Below are 21066 nucleotides of genomic sequence, written 5' to 3' on the forward strand. Positions count from 1 at the left end.
CCGGTATATGTTACAACCTGCTGAGGGTAGGTTTTTACGAGAGGGGGGATGACTCCTTCCTGCCCAACTGCAAGCCAGATGGGCCAAAAAAATGGTGAAACCCGTGAACCTCATTGGCAAACACACCCACTCACTTTCCACCTCTGTAAATTCTCTCCATATCCTCTCAATTTCCTTTTCACCACACAACACCAACACACACTTTCAAATTTACTCTCTCACTCTTCATTCTCTTAGGTGTGCACATCTCTTCCGTCAACACACGTCTGACAACTCAAGTCCAAGTTCAGCAAGTTTCACCACCAAGTTTCAGACACACACAACACACACGACACACACACACACCAACACACCACACACACACACACACACACACACAACACACACCACACACACACACACACACACACACAACAGAGCTTCTGTTAACGCTGAGAGGCAGAGGGTCAATCCCTGTGATCCACAGCCTGCATGCCTTCCATTCAGACACGCCGCCGACACAGCAACCTGACTCCCAGCTAGATTAGACTAATCAAGCATGCACAGCTCTGGGCAGAAACGCCATCAATCTCTCTCTCACACACACACACACACATCACACCTACAACACGATATAGGGTACTACAAACATGTTCACACACACGACTTTTGCTCGTTTGTGATGCTAACCATTCAAAGAGCAAAATCACCATTAGTTGTCCTGACTCAGTGGTTACATACACACTTGCTCTATGTTTATGTAGTATCATTTAAAATAATTTCAGCCTGTGGCTTGCGTAGATAGTTTCCATTATTATTCAAGTTATTGCACAATTGTGCATGTTCATCTTTCTTCCATAGTCCAGTGGGATTCATCCCTATTATATGTTAGTATGCCTATTAATTATGTGAAAGATAGATTAGGTATGTCATAAAAATGAAAAAAAAACATAGTATAGAATGATAAAATGCGAAAGAACGATACAGTTAATATTAAGGAAACTGAAAAAGCGTATTATAACATCATAGTACGTAAAGCATTAATGAAAGCTATACATTCAGTATAGGCTATAAAGAAATGCCAAAAATATGTCATAGTATAGAGTAGGGCATAAAAAGACATTTGAATCTGCAAAACAAGGTCAGCCTGTTCTCCTTTTGCAGCCCTCAGATACTTCACATGGCACTGCTCATATGCTAGACGATGGTGGGCTGGGGCACTCAGAGGTGATCGTGTGTACGGTGGCTTTTCACGCTCGTGTAGCACCACGCCTGTGAGTCCTCAACTCTCTCTACTAATCATCAATCCTCATTGAACATCACATGAGGTCCACTCCTGCATTGCTTACACGCAGTGATAACTCTGGGTCGGGACAGTGTTTGATGAACATGAGAGCCACTTCTATCATTCATGCTTCTGTCTGCTTCCCTCGTCTGCGTAGGCCCTCAAGAGCTAGGTCTGCTGCCTTGTTCAGTCCTAATCCAATAGTCGACAGGTTTTCTCTGTGCTTGGGAAGGAGAGGATAAAAGACGGCAAGAGGAGACATGAGGGGGCTTCACTGAAATAGTGGAGAAGAACATCATATGACTTCAGGTTTCCTTTTAACATCAAGTGTAGGATCACTATGCAAGGCTATCTTCACAACATCCCTGGCCTTGCCCATTAAGTGGCAAGGCCAGGGATGGCCTTGCCACTTAATTTCTTCGCGTTGTAAGGTCACAACAGGAATCTCTTGTTTTCTGAGGCTGAGTTTTATTCCAAGTCAATCCAGTCCTTGGACTGAGTATTTGTCAGTGCTGTAACCTCTGAAACAAGAGATTCCTGTGATAGTGAACAGCAGAAGAAATCTAAGTGGCAAGCCATCTGGTGACTATGGGCAAGGCCAGGATGTTGTGAAGATTGCCTTGGCATAGTATTACTTACTTGATGTTAAAGGAACAACGCTGAAGTCATCATATGTTCTTCTCCACTAATTTCCAGTGAAGCGCCCTCCATGTCTCCCTCTTGCCGGTCTTTTATCCTATTCTTTCCTCTAAGCAACAGAAAACCCCTGTCGACTATTGGATTAGGCAACTGAGCAAGGGCAGCAACCCTACTCTTGAGGGCCTACTCAGACGAGCGGAAGCAGCAGAGAGCATGAATGATCGAAGTGGCTTCTATGTTCATCAAACACTGTGTCCCGACCCAGAGTCTGATCCTAAGTGTAAGCAAATGCAGGAGTGACGACTCACTGATGATTCAAACTGAGGATTGATGTTACGTAGAGAAGCTTGAGGACGTGACACAACAGTGTTGGTTGCTACTACACAGGCTGAAAAGGCCTACCAGCAGCCACATCAACCTCTGAAGTGGCACCCTCACCAATCTCTAGCATAGAGCATATGCCATGTGAAGTTATCTGAGGGCTGCGCCAAAAGGGAGAACGGCTGACCTTGTTTTGCAGTATCAAGATGTCTTTTTATGCCCTACTCTATACTATGACATTTTTTGGCATTTTTATGCCTTACTATGCTATGTTGTCTTATGCCTTACCGTACTATGATGTTTATATAGCTTTTCATTCCTTAATTTACTGTGATGTTCTTCGCATTTTTATGCCATTCTATACTATGTTTTTTTTTTCACTTTTTATGCCATACTATCATTCTTTCACTAATTATGCCATACTACATATAATAGGGATGAATCCCACCTGGACTATGGAGGAAAGATGAACATGCACAATTGTGCAATAACTTGAATAATAAGGAAAACTATCTACGCAAGCCACACTGCTGAAATTATTTTAAATGATACTACATAAACATGAGCAAGTGGTGTATGTAACCACTGAGCATCAGGACAACTAATGGTGATTTTGCTCTTGAAAATAGCGTTACATCACAAACAGCAAAAGCTCTGTGTGTGAACATGTTTGTAGTACCCTATATCTGTGTTGTAGGTGTGGATGTGTGTGTGTGTGTGTGTGAGAGAGAGAGTGATGGCGTTTCTGCCCAGAGCTGTGCCATGCTTGATTAGTCCTAATCTAGCTGGGAGTCAGGTTGCTGTGTCGGCGGCGTGTCTGAATGGAAGGCATGCAGGCTGTGGATCACAGGGATTGACCCTCTGCCTCTCAGGTTAACAGAAGCTCTGTGTGTGTGTGTGTGTGTGTGTGTGTGTGTGTGTGTGTGTGTGTGTGTGTGTGTGTGTGTGTGTGTGTGTGTCCTGAAAACTGGTGGTGAAACTTGCTGAACTTGGACTTGAGTTGTCAGAGTGTGTGAGGAAGGATGTGCAACCTAAGAGATGAGAGTGAAGAGTAATTTGAAATGTGTGTGTGTGTAAAAGGAAATGAGAGGATAAAAATAAAAGTGAGTGTGTGTTTGCAAGAGGTCTAGTTGAACTTTGGCTCTGGCTGCAGTGCAGGAGGAGTCACCTCTCGTAAAACCTACCCTCAGCAGGTTGTAAACATAATACCACACACTCACAAACACACACAGAGAGAGAGAGAAAGAGACACACACACACACTGCTGCCTACCAGGCCAGAAGAGAGGAAGCTGATCGAAATTTTCCATGCCACCAAAACAGTAGGCCTGCCCTCGTCTGCAGCGCCTCAGTAAAGTGTGTGTTGTCAGTTTAACGTTAACCAAGCCGCAGACAACGTGCTCCCCCTGCAGCAGAGAGAGCTGCGGGCTTAAGTTGTCTTTTAGTGTCTGTGTAAGTGTGTGTGTGTTTGGGGAGTTTCAGGATCAAACCCTCATGTCGACAGAGGCTGCATTGAGGAGACGACCGCTGACAGGTGTTTCCTGCAGTAACGCAGCAGGTGCTTCGTCTATACACACACACACACACACACACACAGACAGACAGACACGGATACTTCTACCTCTCACACACATAAGTTAGTAGTATTATTATACACGTGAATGTGATGCAGCTGTAACCCTGCACTCTACATGCTACAGCTTTACTGGTATATCTGCTTTGTCTTCGTCTTGTCATGAGCTTGGTTTTGTTTTCTTGTGTAAAAGATTCTTAAATGAATTAGTTTCCATTGGTTTGTTGTCACTCCAATTTCTGCTTTCGCATCTTTCTGAAACTAACGCTGGCTGTAAAACCACAACAATGAGCTGAAAGATGCTAAAACGGTGCACAGAGCTGAGAGGAACTGCAGAGTTATACAATTTGTCATTTGATCCATTGTTGATATAAATATATTGATTACAGCAGCTTCAAGTTTTAAGGGTTCTGGCTTTACAAGCTGGTCTTTTGCACAGTATCAATCGTCTTCCTTGTTTCTTATGCATTATTTATATTAGTATCATAAACTGGTGGCCAGGTTTCACCTGGAGACAGACATGAATGCAGTAAATTATCTGAAAACTAAACATTAGACCTGAAGAATAATGTGAAAGATGCCATAATGAAAAAAAAAAAAATATATATATATATATCTATATATATATATATATCAATATATCAATATATATATATATATATATATACATATATATATGGGTTTGAAAAGTCGATTTTTATTTTCTTGTATTCCTGGCATCAGTGGATTTTTGTTTGGGGGCCCCTGTGTGTTACTTGGCGCCAAGAAGCTGTTAATTCTGGATCCTTGTGGACGTTTGTACCTCATAAGGGTTCAAAAACGTGCCGACACACACACATACACATACCCTTCCCATCAGTGTACTGTATGATGAATCGCACTGAGCAATCATCAGTCAGCGAGTCTATTTTTCTCTTTGTGTTTTCAATCGTTGGCTTCAGCACCGCAGCACAACCAATCACTGACACGGCCGCTACCAAAACAATGTAGCTGCTCAACAAATAGGAGCTCGCCCATCTGTCTTAATACACTGCCCCACCACCTCCACCATTTCCCCTGGGCTATGACGCCATATCTCCCAAATGGAAACAGAAGCCATGACGACAGGTCGGGCCGATGCTTTTTAGATCCATATCCAGGCTGGTGACTGTCTATCTGAGGATTCCTGTATGGTTAGGAAATGAGACTGAGGTTAGTTTGGTCTGTGTGTCAGCTGTCCAGATTGTAGATAGTCTCAATTTCCCAAAATATTGTGCAGAATGAATGCAAGGTGTATGTGTGTGTATGTACACGCATGTGTGTGTGTGTGTGTGTGTGTGTGTGTGTGTGTGTGTGTGTGTGTGTGTGTGTGTGTGTGTGTGTGACCTGGAGCTTGCATTACTTTTATCCTAACTACTGAGAATAGATATAAAAGTGGAAAAATGGCAAATTTCTGTTATGAAACAATTTGTGCAACATTATTATGTACTATGTATGTATGTATTATGAATTTCAGTCTCAGAGAATGAGTAAAGAAACACATGAAAAAGTGTCAGAGATAAAAGGATTTTATGAATTTTACGAAAATATTAGTTCAGTTTTTTTTTACAGTGGTTCTATAAATGTTAACTATCAACTGTGTTTGCATATTGCATGTTTGTCAGTTTAAAACTATTTTTTATTTAGTAAATTAATTAATGTTAATGTTATTTTCAAATTTCATTATGATACAAAAATATTGTATTGGCCTCATTTGTGGTAAAACCTGTCATTTATATAACATGATCTCTACTAGTTTTTATTTAAAAAAGGAAAAAAAATCAGTGTGTGTGTAGTAAATGTGAGGTAGAATATTTACCCTTATTGTATATTTTGTTATGTAAAGTTTCCCTTGTTTGTGTGTGTGTGTGTGTTACGTACATTAATCTAATAATAAATATAATTCAGAAAATACTGGAAAAAATGCTGCATGGCCTTTTAGTCAGAGTTTAGTCAAACTTTAATTTTCAAAAGTTTCTTTAGTAGAAAATATTAAAATTCTCATAACTAATATTTCACATAGCACCAGTTTTGTTTTTGGTGGGTATATCTAGATATTTCATCTGCTGCAGACGTTAGTGCTCCGTCATCAATTTGACCTCTACCCTCCAAAAACACACAAACGCCAACAGTTACATGAGGAAATGTGTGTGTTTCTTCACATTTTTAGATCAGCATTTGAACATCACATAACAGGAGTGTGTGTGTGTTCGTGTGTGTTGAGAGTTTCTCTGTATTAAGTCACTTCCGTTTTTCCTGAAACCTTCAGAAAAAAATATAGAAAAAGCACTTTCTTCTCCTTTTTTATAGTAGCTCTCTTGTTGCAAACTGTCCAGAAAGGTGGAGGATGAAGGTGAAAATCTCAGTCATCCTGTCTTTGTTGTTTCTCCTTGTTGTTATTTTTTTTATTCAGGACCTTGAGTGGAACACACCAGAGCAGGTGTAGTGGGTGAGGGGGTCGCCACTGTGGATTTAACCTCTGTGTGAGGGTGTGTGTGCGGCACTGCTAAGGTTTGAGTCTCGTCCACTTCTACAGAGTGTGTGTTCACGCTGTCAGAGTCTTTCTCAGTCAGCAGGTGAGGGGGGACGTACCCAGACTGGGGTTTTGAGTGCTCCCTGTGGTGGCTGTTGGGGGATTTTGGAGGGCAGCGGCCCCTCTTGTCCTGCCCCCGGAAGCCCCTGAGTTTGGGGCTCCAGTGTTCCCGCCACTGGAGGGCCAGAGTAGAGCGGTCCGCCACCAGGCGGCTCTCCTCTGGGCCCCAGCCTCGCTCTCCTTCCTCTGCGCCAATCAGGAGGTATGTCCGACCCACGTGGAGGGCGGGGCAGCCACAGCCGAGGTCACGGTCGGGGACCCAGAGGGAGTGGGGGCCCCTGCGAACGCGAGAGGTGGACCCTGTGCGGAAGACGGTTTGGACTGAGATGGAGAACTGCCACCAGGGACCTGAACGCTCCATCCCTCTCACCTGCACCTTCAGCACTGAGAAAGACAGAGGTGCAAAATTATTATTATTAATAATAATAATTAATAATATTATTATTAAATATTAATAAACTATTATTGTTGTGGTTACTGTTATCATTAAATCCTAAATTATGTTTTTTATGACAAGTTAAAATAAAAATAGATTAGGAAACATGACACCAACCGTAGTCCTTGAGACAATAGGTCTCCAAGTTCATCCTGACTTTAACCTGAGAAGGCTGGCAATATGAAACACACTCCTCCGCTAGGAGAGAGAGTGAAGAGAAAGGGAGGGAGGGAGGGAGAATGCATCAAATGAGAGGGTATCATTTCACAGCAAGTATATCAGCACATGTCTTTTCCCCTAATTACAATATGGCTGCTTCTATTTGTCATCACAGTATCCTGTGACTAACAGATGACCCGCGAGTGCAGCAGGTGGGACATTCCTCGAGCTGCCACTAGGAGGAGGTGCTCAGCTACAGCCCGAGGAACAGCAGCTCCCGAAACTGTTTCAATTCAAGGTCCCCTCTGTTTAAAAAATGTGGCTCATGGCAAGACTTCAGAGAGGATTTTTGTTTTGATATATGATTCCATGTAAGTGCAATAAATCTCTATGTTATACATGAGGTGACAGCAACAGGGTTAAACGGATATGTCTGGAGAGCGAAAAAACTTTATCACACTAAAGCAGAAAGAGAGTAATTCATGGCAAGATATGCTGAAATAAATTTAAAATAGAAAGATTATATCAGTCACAGTCAAGCTGCGACCTGTTACATCTCTAGAGGTGTGTATTCTCTTTCAGTTTTCATTACAACAAAATCTTTATTCACTTTGATTTGCTCTGAATATTTAAATTTTTGGAATCTCACACACTCCTCATTTGATTTAATAATAATGTATATTTTATAAGTTGCACTAAGAGAGAAATAAACAGCCAGAATAAAAAGCATTATGAGAAACATAGTTAACATTCAAGGCAGGCGATATAGATGGATTTGTCTGTTATATTGGCAATTTAAATGATCTAGAAATGTATACATGCAATAACCAGTCATGAATTTCTGTTTTTGTTTAATTCATTGAAACATGTCTCAAAAAAATCAAGGCACTTTCTCACACTGGTGCAAAACTTCTGTAAATCCAATATTGCCATAAAACAGCCCAACTGATGTGCTACGTTACCCACAGTGAGTAAATACAACTAGAGATACTCACGAGACCAGGTCGTTTCTAAGGTGACCGTGAAATATTAAATGCAGCCTACCCATTGAAAAGATTTAAAAATTTAAAAAAGGCGGGTGAATCTACTCACCGATGCTGTATTGAGGTTGGTACACTGGGGTCGGAGCGATCTCTTGAATTCCTGCAAACATAAACACAGTTTCAGACAGGTGACAGGAGCAGATACACAGACGAGCGTCGGCCTTCTGTGGGGTTTGTGTGTTAAGCTTGAATGCCTCCGAGTGCGTGAGCTATGCCTGTGCAGAAGATAAGCAAGTGTCAAACTGACTGTTTGTGTGGTCCTTTTACGGGCTAGAAACACACTGCCTGACGCTGAAGATACAAACTTTACTTTTAGAAATTCAATAAGGTCAAACCATCACCTCTTGTATGGTTTTGTCTCAAACATTGAACAGAGTCTAATAAAAATTTGTGTGACTGTGTGTGTGAGTCTGTGAACTTGTGGATGGAAAATGAACAACCTGTTGGTCCGTACATACATTATCCAGGCCTCTTGTAAAAGTGTGTGTGTGTGACAGCGCAGCCATATATTACCAAGCTCACGCTCTACCCTCCTCCACCCCCCGCCTTCATGTCCCGTCCTCTCTGACACAACTGGGCCAGTGACACCCTACACCCCCACCCAGCTTACTTGTCCCCCCACTTTTAAAAGACAGGAAGTCGCTGTGTGTTTGTGGATGTGCAGACTGTATGTGAGAGGTCGTAATGAGCCGGTTGAGGGAACCTTTGTGAGCAGGACTGGGTGTCGTTTGACATTTTTAGATACTGGTGCAGTACGTTACCTGAGTTTCCCAGAACTACACTTTTGATGTAGTTTTGATGACATGATAATATTGTGATGGCAGATGTTTGGCCTTGTGAATCTTTTGCTTATTGGTTCATCTGGTTACCTTTACACTATCCACTGAGTGATAGTTTTTTGTTTTTGTTTATTGTTTTTGTCGACCTACACTTTTGTACAGTTATGGTTACAGACTCTCTCTCCATCTCCCTACAATCTTATTTGAGTCTAATTCATTTGCCAAAAAGAGACAAAACACACAGAAAAAAAGAAAGTCAAAGATTTGACTTATTATTATTATTAACATCGTTATCATGAATTCTTTTGAAAACAATAATTATGTAGTGAAAATCTGATATTGTGACAGCCCAAATAACAAACTTCTTTTTTTTTAAAGAAAATAAACTTTATTTTGATTATTTAAATGCCATAGTTCATAGGAGTTAACAGTTTTGCTGGCTGTCAGTCCTTCTGCTATTTATATTTATATTGAAACTAATGTAATAAATCAATTTACAGCCTAATTGACTGAAATATGTGATTTGAAAGCAGCTGAAATAGCATGAATGATGACGGCTACTGAAATCAGGTAAGCTAACGTGAGTCACGTTAGCTTGAGCAGGCGTGTAGTTGAGCTTCTTTTTCTCCATCATGGCGCCTGTAGCTACTGCTTCATATGGAAAAAGTAACTGAATTACCATGACGTAAGTAAGTGACCAAATATGTAGTTACTTCGTTTCGACTTTTGACATATACTTAATTCTGTGAACTTCCTGAGCTGCTCGAGGCCTGGACAAACGTTTCAGTGGGAGCTAACTTTAAGTTTAGCCTGGCTGCCGCGTGCCTTTTGCTCTGTCCTATGAGAGGAGGAACCGAGGTGTTGGATGTGGTGTTGGGTGGGGGTAAGAGATGCTATACATAGCCCGAGATGGTCTGGCAGTAAAAACAAACAAGGTTTTCTTTCACTCACTCCTTTCACTGAGAGAGTTATGGGTCTGGGCCCTGTGATGGGGGCATTTTGAGCTGCACAACAGGTGTGAAGCTCGTCGCCACTGGCTCCCTATGTCACCTGATTGGGGCTTACACAGCGTTAGTGGCTGTGTGGTTGTCGGCACTCGTGCGATTAGCCCAGCGAGTGCACGTGGATTAGCGCTCATGACTGAGGTTCGGTGCTGGTCGAGAGCGGAGATATGAGTAGAAACAATCCACTTGATCTGACGCTCATCCCAGATCAGCTGGAGATGAGGTTTCCCTGTAGTGGTCAGCTCATGTTAACGCTGCTATGGAAACCGTCTCCAGGGATGATGAAAAGGGGACACGCTGGGAGCTTGGGCCAAATTGGTCAGGACAGCAGCGGCCCCTTTTATATTGAGCTACTATTTGATAAAGGATTAGAGCTCTTGATAGAAGGTTTAATCCATTTAGGCCGCGAGCAAATGAGGTTGAAGGAGAAATTAAAGAGGTCACTTTGTCATGATTGACAAGAAACTATTAAAAGGCTGTGATTTATTTGAGAAGGGCAGCATGCATCAAATGCACAGAGATATTATTTAGATAAGTTAAGACTCACCATCCATATTAAAACAAGTCCTCCAACCTAAACAACAGAAAGGCTGGTCGCCGTCATCCATAATATGATCTGATGCCCCCATCAGTTTACAAAAAAAACTCATATGACTGTTTTCTGATCTGACCCTTCGTGACAAAGGTTTGGTTAAGTTTAGGCAACTCAAACTGCTTGGATAAGGTTAAGGGAAGACTGTGGTCACTGTCAAGAGAAACCAGCATTGGAGACCTCCTCTCCAAATGTATTTCTGATGCTAAAACAACATGGTACTTCTACCTTTCTCATGATCTCCATATAAAGGTATATTACTGCCTTTTTTCTAGATTCTGCTTTAGCATAAATAATGGCTGTAAACTTACGTATGCAGGGCCGTAGAGGGGACTTGCCCTGTTTGTATCCTGAGGCACAGCGGTTGCACCTGAGGCCCGTCACCCCTTCTCTGCACAGACACTGACCTGAGGTCTGGTTGCACCAGCGACCCACTGCACCCAAGGGATGGCACTGACATGCTGGAAAAGAGAATGAAAAGATTAGTCTTGCATGGGCCGTGTTATTTTTGTAGCTTAGAGGTAAAAGCAGGTCACTTAGGGCAGTGCAACAAGCTGAAAATCCAACAGTGACATACTATCACCTTAGAAAACTGAACGTGTTAGCAAACACTTGCCTGTTTCCACATTCAGCGAGGACAAAGTAATTAGTTTTGAAGATGTTCCTCTGTCCATTTTACAACTGTCATCCTTTTTGACTGTTTTCGGTTCTCCATGAGCTAGTTGCTAACTTGTCTGTCTGTCAATTGGTGCTGGGCAGGTAGCGTGCAATAGGTTTATCAAAACTTTATTTGGTGAAACAATGCGGAAAACAACCGAAACAATGAGCTGAAAGACGCTTAAATGGTTACGCTTAAACTGCACATGGCATTTTAGACTTTGCTATAAAAAATAAAAATGTTAAATAATGCAGCTTTAATGAAAGTGAGTGACTCCAGTGAAGGTTTTCAGCACCCAGAAGGCTGTGGTTGTACTGTTTAGCTTCCATGTGCCAATATATTTCATTTGCATGAATATGAAAAAGGCATGAGCCCGAGCAAGTTCTCCTGGCATTGTGGTGAAGACAGCACATCGAGGCAAGTGGGAAGTATTTTAAACCAAAATGTGTTAAAATCTGTGTCTACTGAACAAAACACAGACACAGACGGATTAAGACGACCATCCATCAACGACAGAACTCAGGTTTAATCCTGCATGACAGCAAGCATCTGTCCTGAGGGAGTGTCCTTGAGCAAGAGGCGAGACCTTTACTGACACCAGGGAAGAGATTCTTTTGTGATGGATAAACAGAGACAAATTCTTCCATGAGGAATTAATAACTGAATATCACATCACTAGTTTGGCTTATGGACAAACTCCTGACCTTATTTCCATCATTGTTTTTGGTGCTTTTACCACAAACCGTCATCAAGCTGGAGACCGATCCTGAGTCTACATTAATTCCTCTTCGTTTTTTTTTTTTTTTTTTTTTTACCTTCATATTGGCCGTCGTGATGCTGTATAATGATTACTGCCTGGATTTGCCACAGTTTACACTGCAAAGCTTTTTATTTACCTCTACTCTCACTGGATAAGACCCAGCACGAGAAGACAGATAGAGAGAGGAAGCCACACTTGAGCAGCTCTGTTCACACTCTGTTAATGTTTACATAAGTCCTTACAACCTGACAGGAGAAAATGAGTAATTATATCACCACTTGCCTCTGAATGGTAACTCTGTGAAATATGGTGTCAATAAATTAAAGCTGACATGCAAGACGGTGAGGTGGAAGATGTGAATTCGCAGTTTCAAATATTGAAAAAAAAAAAAAAACATGGGGATGTTTAATCATAGCTCATTTTTTTTTCATCCCTGCACGTGTGTCAAGCTCAAAGAGAGCCCATTAACTCTGGATATATTAGGCCCGTGGTCAAGCTTCCACATGTGCATGCCAGAGTGTCACAGTCACTTAGGACATGTGACCAGTCAAAGGTCAGGGGTCATGGCAGATGCCAACCGGTGGTAACGATGGGGATACAGGTGGCAGCTCAGTGGGGGTTTTTCTGTGTGTGTTTTTTGTGTGCGTATCGCTAACAGGAATAGCTTTTCACTATCACAATGTAACCACCCCATAAACACTTCTGTTCGCTCGGACAGAGACAGAACGGCCATGTAAACACACACGGACATGCGTTCAGACTGTCAGACATTAACACTGTCTCTCACACTATGATTTGCTTTTCATCTCCCAGGAATGCACAGTCAGTTACAGTTACATGCATACGCAAAAATACACAAACAAGAATGCACTTAATTTTTCCTCTTGACAAAGACCCCAAACACACACACACACACACACACACACACACACACACACACACACACACACACACACACACACACACACACACACACACACACACACACATAATGACTGACGTTGGCAGGCCTTGCGGTGGTTCAGTGGCTTGCTGTGGTTGCGGGTGTATCCATTCTGGCAGTACTGGCAGTGGCGTCCGGCCGTGTGGTGACGGCACTTCTGACACACGCCTCCGCTGCGTCGGCCCGACTGCTGAAACACCTCCATGCTGAAGCGGCACTTGTTTGAATGGCCGTTACACTCGCAGGCTGGGCAAAGGAGAGATTAGTTCATTTTAAATGTTCAGGTTCGGGGGTGGGCAAAAATAACACATTCAAAAAGTTTGTCTATATCATGGATACTCATACTTCATCCATAAAGTAACAAACAAGTGAAATGTCAGTCACAGTTACATTTGTGTCATGGCGCTTGTGAGGATAAATTGGCCAGGACGATATTTCAGCCAATATGAGCTTACACGGCGGCTTATAAATGACAAGATATTTCAATATAGTGTCTCCATTAAATGGTTTGTCCATCAGAGAGCACTGTCACGTTTTATTTTTGAACTGTAAAATGTCCTGCTCAGTATGTATCTTCGCACAGTTCTTTAAAAATCAAGTTTAAGGGATCTGGCCTCAAAAGTCCAGAATCAGTCAGCATCTAGTTTTATTAATGTGAATGCTGAAATCAGTGTGTCTGGTTTAAGTGACCAAAAATAACTACATTATTTTTTTTACACTTATAACATTTAACTTGGTGGGTTAGAAAAGTCAGAGTTGTAGCCTGTAAAGTCTATACTCAGAAGTAGGACTGAATTTGAATGAGCCCTTTACTGTATTTGCGGTATAATCAGTGTAGTATTTCTTCTGCTGATTTAGATTTGATTGAGTTCAGAAAGAGGAAAAAAAGAAGAAATTAGTTCATAAATTAAAGAATATATATGCCACATTTTCACATTTTTGCTTTACACAGTTATTCCCCTTGCATGTACAGCCTGCATCTACCTTTTGTTTGTTGCAGTTCATTGTTGAGTGACCTGCGTTGTGTTGTATGTTTTTATATGTTAAAAAAAATAACATAGTTGAATGACTCACCAACACAGGGGTTTGGGTGCGTGGGTGTAGCCCGATGCCACGGTCTGTCAAAGTAGAAATCCTCACACACATCACAGTCTGGCCCTGCCGTGTGATGCTCGCACACACATACTGCCCGGCCTGTGTCGTCACGGCGACACCTGGAAGCGTGCCCGTTACATTTACACCTGCCTCCAACCTGCAGGTCAGAGAGGGCCAGAGGAGCTCGGACGTGAGAGATAAAAGCAGAGGGCGGAGCCACCTGCAGATTCCTGGCACTTTGTCTCGTGTTGAGATTATTGTTCCTCCTCTTCCTCAGTTCCCGCCCTTTGTTGCCCCTGTTCCTCCCCTCCACTGTCCAATTGCAGTTGCCATTGGGGCAAGGAAGCCAATGAATGCGCTCCTTCTTGTGACCACGCCCTCTACCTCTCCCACCTTTCTTTGAGGAAGTGAAAGTGTCCATACCAAAACTACCCCCCCCTTCTTTGCTGGTCACATTGTGTCCATCTTCATCTTGACCTGACCCTTTATTATGACCCTTCCTTCCATGTTTGTCCACTTTCTCCCCTTTATTCCTCCCACTTATATCTAAGTTTTTTGTCTCCCTGTCAAAAAATGCCAGTGTATTATCTGCGTTTAACTTGTCGACCTGATCTCCAGTGCGGCCCTTGTAGCCTGATCTCCACCTCAGAAGTCCAAAAGTCCCTCTGTCATCTTCTCCACCGTCACGCCATCGTGCTTCTTGCTTTTTATCCGGGTTGCCCGCTTTGGCGACTTTAGACAACTGATGGAAGACCACCCGTATGTCTGTGGCCGTCACCCAGTCCTGGAGGGTGGGGCTGTGGTCAAAATCGGGAGATGATGGTCGTCCGTCCAGGGTGGAGAAGGCCAACACCATGCCACCTCTCTGCTTTTGCAGGGGGCGAGGGTCTGAGCAGAGAGGTTCTGTCTCTTGATGCCTGGTCTGGGCCACTGTCTGGGAGGGCAGCCCAAAGTTTCCCAGGCAGTCGCTGGAGTAGTGCTGCATCGGCCTCCAGGTGCGCCCGAAGTCCATCGACTTGAGGATGGAGATGGAGATGGGGTCTGATGGCTCCCCCTGGTGGCAGAACTGCAAGCTTATGTAAGTGATCTCAAAGCGGCGGCCCAGCGGTACGGTGAGGACCCATTCCCCGGTGTCAGTGCCTCTGTGAGCCATCCAACATGTGAGGTTGTGAGGGTTGTGGAGGTCTGTCAAGGTGATGATGTTGCTGTCATAGTCAGGCCCTTGTTGCGAGTGACTAGCATTAACCGGGACTCCATAGGCAGCGTTGATAAACTCCGACAAGCAGTGTCGCGGGCGGCCGTCTAGGTGATAGCAGGGGTCATGAGGCGAAGTCCAGCTCAACGGGGTATGGGAAAGGGAAGAGGAGACGAGGGACGGAGGGAGAAAAAGGAGGAGTAGAAGGAAAACAGGGAAGAGAGAGGTGGAGGGGGGAGGGGAAAAGGGTAGGAACATCATGTCATCGAGCCTGGGGAAAAAAAAAAAGATGATTTTTAAGAGAAAACCATTGGATCTATATCATAAAAGAAAAAAAAAACATAAACTGATTGATTTATATGACTTGCATTCAAAGCCAAAGAAGGAAATCTAAGATCGACCACCTGTGCCTTTATTGAAAACACACAATACCAGCTCACCACATCCCTTCAACTGCACCTTATTGGCTTTCGGTAGAAACCAGTAAAGATCTCATCCCGTAAAAATGTAATCTCCGATCTTCAGAGCAGTGTCAGCCACTGGTTTGAACCCGTGGCCTTGACAGCCTTTAAGAACATATTCGTCTTAAAACTCCGCTCAGTCCCAAAAAAGAGTGGATGAGTGGGGGTGAAGAAGGGCGCGCACCCAGCGGGTCTGTCTGAAATGACAAAAAACATGCCCGACAGCTGGGGCTAAACCCTGAGCTGGACCACATCCATCACGTTTATGGCTCCCCTTTTCAAATCACTTTACCGTTGGTCAGTGTTGCAGGCGAGCGAGAGGGCTGAGCATGACCGGTGTGAAGGGTTATCGAGCAGAAGAGAGGGTATGAGAAAATAGACTGGAAGAAAAGAGGGGAGGGAATAAGAGGGGTTGGAGATTAGCGTTCGGGATGGTAGGAAATGATTTATAGATTGAAATGTGTGTTCAAGTTGAGCCCCTACATGGATACTTCCGTGGTAAAGACATACATGGTCTTGTGTATGTCCGCAGTGCAAACAAATCCCTTCCCGTCTCTTACAACTGGTGATGAGAGTAATTTATTTCTGTGCCAGGATTTGATGCCCCAGAACATTAATTATGGCATGTGGACACAACGAACAATGAATCTACTTTCTCCGGAACTAGTGATTTATTGTTTTTCACGGCTCACACGAAGCCCAGAAGCACATTCCCTACGAGCACTTATTTTACTTGTTTCCTGAGAAGAACGTTCAACACTTTCCACTTTCATTTTTCGGGGTCACTCGTGTTTCTTTCCCTTTTCCAGAGGACAGGTCATTTTCTCGTCAATAACTACCTTCCTTCCACATTTTCAAACAACTTTCTCCCTGCTCTTCCGTTTCCCTGTCCATCTATCACCTGCCCCCTTCATTCTGTTCTGGGAATATTCTTAACTGCTGCGAGATTGATGATGTCCTAACAAGCGTTTGACACTGACAGCAAAGTCAGCAGGGCTGCATAAACCAAACCCGTAGGAGAGGACGAGGCAGAGAGCCTCTCCGGCCTCGTCATCCCGCTCAATTAGCCAACAACCGAAATATGAGGCTTCCCTCAGGGACCACACAGCTCTGAGGGGCCCGCGAGGAGGCCATGGCACACCCTCTGCTGCCCCGGACAACCTGCTCCGTTCTTGACCTCCAAAATAGAAGACGTGCTAAAAAGTGGATCAGTTAAACTCGGTCGAGGATTAAAAAGGAAGATCGGACACATCAGACAACTCTGTTTTTGTGAAGCTGCTACGAGAAATGCCACAAGCTGTGAGCACAGTGATGAGTGGTCTAACTGTGAGTCTGGTGCCACCGAGCCACATTCCTGGGGTCCAGAATGCCTTCGCTGGTCATTCCTGACGTGTCGAGACATGCCCCATGGGAATCTGAACGCACTGATAAAAAGCTGGACTTATAAGTTGATCGGATGATTAATTAGGTCTCTGGTTTCATTTGGTGTCGATGTCTTGACTGTGTAAGAAGGGAAGAGAGTGTCGAAGGGGATTATGAGCAGGGTAAAGGTTATTAGAGGATTCAGGGAAGTAGTAGAGCGTTGAGAGCATGCTGAAGAATTCATTCTGGATGGGGAATGACGAGTGAGCGTAGGCGGGTGGGGGTTCAGCGTTGGGGTGGGTGAAACACATGAGGCTAGAAGAGAAAGGGGGCGGTTGTTTAACATTCCCATGACATGCACTTGCTCTTGTCTTTGTCACATTACATGACTAATTAAACATTGGCCCATTACAACCACTTTGATAAATGGATGCTCATCTGAGAGAGGGCCCCTGAGGTTTTTAATGCGCCCCACAAGGCCAAATCCAGACTCTCTGTTCTTCCGAAACCAGATCATCTGTCTGGCACCGCCACCCAAACCCACCGGATATGGTTTCAACGGTTTTTCTCTGCCGCTTTCCATAAATTCACACGGCTGCGGTGTCGGAACAACACGTTGAAGATGAGCGGCATTTCCTGCAAAGTGCAGTTTGATGAGAATAAATGCAGAAACTGCACATCAGGGTTATTTTACACCACTTCCTTTGCTAATGTGCATTGACTACAAATAGCACGTGTGTGAAAGAGGCCATCATCCCCCTTCCTGTTCTTTCCAGGAAACCTCAAATCAAGGTCTAAATTACAAAACAAATACAAACACGACCCCATTTTGGAGACATTAAGTTTCAGTGAAAAAGTTTTGAAAATAACTTGGCAGCAATCTCTCTCTTTTCAAAAAAAAAAAAAAACCTTATACAGCCAAATAGTGGTATGATGAGATCAACAACATCTCCGGCGGGTGATCTTTAGAAGCAGCTATGCTTGGCTGGCAAGTGGCTGGAAAAATACTTGCTGACAACCTGGGGGCATGTTTACAGCATAGTCGAACAGAGGAGAGTGAGGAGACCGACGCTCATGTTCGAGCTCGAAGCCGGAGCAACAAGCTGCAAGTCCATATTGATTTCCCAATGTAAATCTCCTCCATTCGTTCTTCGTTTTGCTGAAACCCTGTGAAGTGCAATTAAAGTGTCTCATGAAGCTGATCAAGGAGGAAAAAAAAAAAGGAGCTGTTTTATGGTTTAGTTTGGAATTTGTGCACCTCCCCTCGGAGGTTTTCATGTTTTATTGTCTTACAACTTTGAATAGATTTAGATGCTGATAAACAGAAACAATGCCAAAGGAAACAGAAACAGATCTCTGCAGAACACTTGTTTGCATAAGTGTTTGCCCCATTCGAGTGAGAGTATAGAGGGGTTATCAGAGGGAGAAGTGGATCTGTCGGATAATAAAAGAGGAATAACGGTCTGTTTAAAGAAGATGCAAGGGGAACCGTGAAGATTTTTTTATATACATGTAGCTCCTACCTCTAAATCTGATCGTTCTTTGATTGCTTTTTAGGCTGGAGAGGGAATTTATGATGGGACTTTAAGGGGGAGGATTTAGCAGGAAATGAGGACTTTAAGTTATGGAAATATAGTGTAGAAACCTCTGGTGTGTGGTATTCTCTCTTACTACCTGTTAACTCGCTTTGGCCTGTTCACACATTGGAGCTGTGGGCCTGTCTGGGTCTGGAGCAGTTCTGGGGAGCAGATGAGCTGGATTTGGCCTGTCTCACACATTTTAACATTCCTCGTCATGGGCAGCAGCTCCGTCCAGCCACGAGCGGAGCAAGACGGAGACAAATATTTTAAATCCAAATTGCTGTGCCGCATCGTGAGGAGATTCAAAAAGGCTAAATTGCGGTTTGTGTAAGTAAACACGAGGCTTTGGAGTTTAAAGAGAGGTTTATATGAGGCTGATAGTCGCTGGGAAGATTTCCCAGGCTTCTACATTGCAGCTCTGCCCCAAGACACGGAGCCTTTAAATAAATATGATCAATTATATAAGCTCTCTCTTATGGCCTACATGTTTGAAGCTGAACCAAGGCACCTGTTGGCGCATGTTACCACACTGACACCTTTGTTAATTTGCAATTGTCCTCAGCCGGTCAGAAATACAACACTGTGCTCCGGGTGAGAAGAGAGGGGCTACGTATGCGGTCTGTATTCCCAAACTGCATTCCTGCCTGCACAGTTGAAGCCCATGTGTGTGTTATTCCACACGGAGCGGATTCCAGGAGCTCTGTTTTAGGTGTAATAATCTAATTTTAGTGGGGCAGCCCAGGAGGTGGAAGCAACAGTCAGCACAAAATGGATTGTCATTGCTTGTATCTTTAGCTAAAGGCCCGTGTCCTTCATGCCTGCATCTCCAACAAACTGCCAATCTGCTGCATGTGTGGGGCCCCCAGGGGCCCAACTGTACCCCCGCAGACAACACAGAGGGTCCCTCTGCTTCTGCATTGACCCATGAGCCCTGCTTACTTCATTTGTGAATAAGAAAACACATGTCACCCATTTGATATTTAAGTTTCCTGTCAATCCTACCCCCCCTTCACAGCCTCATACAAGTTGGCAGCAGGCTTTCTGTAAAGCTCCAGCTTCACATGTTGATATTGAAAAACAGATGGAAATGAAATCATTGTGATTCTATGTTGCAGTCATGCCAAAGACAACCTCAGGCATGATGGAAATAAAAGTGAGGCCTCTGAATGTCAATTAAATCCACAAGGTGTCATTCAGTTAATAATGAAGAGCAGGCACTGAAATAAAACAAAAACACTGCCGGCTGCTCCCTTTATGAGAACAAAAGCAAATAAAAAGCTCTCAAAGTTTTTTTTCTCAGTTAATTTAATATTAAACATGATTATTAGATTATAAAAAAGAAACACACAACAGCCTGTTTTAATTAATTTCTACTGCTGCCAAAGTTACATTAAAGGTCTCAAAGGTAAATTGCAGTGACCTAAATTTACGCCCCTCTGTATCCTAAAACAAAAATTAAAAGGAGCTGTGTGTATGTGAATTAAGAGAAACTCGGTATATTTTCTTCTACAAGTTCTGCAAAGCGAATGTAGGAAAACTCAGCACAGACGGACCTTTAAAAGGCAAACAGCCTGCAGTCACACGAAGTTTGCGGCCGTTTCATTTAATGGAGCTGAGAATTATATGATTCACTTGCCCACGGTTCATTAAACATACATGTTTGTCATGTTCGGTCTGATGATTTTGGCAAGAGCTGAGAGTGAAAGCCGGAGCCTGATTACATCCATTCTGCAGAGCTAATTGCACTTGTTAAGCACAAATTGGCCGCAGTCAATTAACTTTATCTCCCAGAGAGGAACAATAATATTTACAGAGTGAAGCTATCACCGTTTGATCAAACAACTTCATTCAGATTTTTTTTTTTTTTAAATCTTGATAATTAGTTGCAGGTGTTTTGCATTTAGAGCCAATTCTTCCCGAGTTCGGTCTAGCTAATTAAAAACAATGATATTGTCTTGTTAGGTTCATATTTTATGTTTTGATATTATATTGTTCATTTGATCCGCAACAGGAGGACACGGTGACAAAAATCAAACATAAATACTTAAAACTGTTTATAATTATCATAATAACAGTTGGATTGTCCCGGCTGCAACATGCAGTAACACTGTGGAAAAACTTGCTAAAATTAAGGAGTTATGAGGAAATTCAGTCCCATCTTTGAAAGTAAAAATATCAACTTTGGATTTACTCTTACATGAGTTGTAAGGAAAATAATTCGGTAATTTAATTTCAAAAATAACACTGTGGCAAATTTATACATTTGGCCTGGATTATACACCAAAAGTCCGTTAAATACAGTACAATAAACTTCAACATCAGAAGTCTCTGTATTCAGAGTTTTATAATGAAAATTATTGTAATAAATAAGAAGATTTTAAAAAGTCTGAAACCCGCCAATCGTCTGAATTTCTACGGAGAAGTTGCAGCAATGACAGACTAAATGTCAGGATATTTCATCATTATGTTAAATTACTTGATACTTTACGGCAGAAAACATAACGCAGTGCTAAATGCTTCTCTCATATAATTTTAAGTCTCATTTTTGCAGATTCATCTTTGTGATTTTTTTTTTTTTTTTTTTGTTTGGAA

At 42.9% G+C, this 21066-nt stretch overlaps 1 protein-coding gene across 1 annotated transcript in view; it reads right to left on the reverse strand.

The window, feature by feature from the left end:
- Nucleotides 1–6219: 6219 nt before the first annotated feature.
- The window catches only part of LOC111233011 (netrin-1-like), a 16845-nt gene continuing 1998 nt past the window's right edge, over nucleotides 6220–21066 (reverse strand). Inside the window, exons 4-11 of the mRNA XM_022760734.1 lie at nucleotides 15825–15912; nucleotides 14306–15342; nucleotides 13856–14269; nucleotides 12839–13027; nucleotides 10732–10881; nucleotides 8095–8145; nucleotides 6961–7041; nucleotides 6220–6791 (exon numbers count right to left, since the gene is read on the reverse strand). Coding sequence (XP_022616455.1) covers nucleotides 6220–6791; nucleotides 6961–7041; nucleotides 8095–8145; nucleotides 10732–10881; nucleotides 12839–13027; nucleotides 13856–14269; nucleotides 14306–15342; nucleotides 15825–15912 — 2582 coding nt within the window. The remainder of the gene's footprint in view (nucleotides 6792–6960; nucleotides 7042–8094; nucleotides 8146–10731; nucleotides 10882–12838; nucleotides 13028–13855; nucleotides 14270–14305; nucleotides 15343–15824; nucleotides 15913–21066) is intronic.

This window comes from Seriola dumerili, unplaced genomic scaffold (genome assembly GCF_002260705.1).
Source record: "Seriola dumerili isolate Sdu_G_001 unplaced genomic scaffold, Sdu_1.0 BDQW01000362.1, whole genome shotgun sequence".
NCBI lineage: Eukaryota > Metazoa > Chordata > Actinopteri > Carangiformes > Carangidae > Seriola > Seriola dumerili.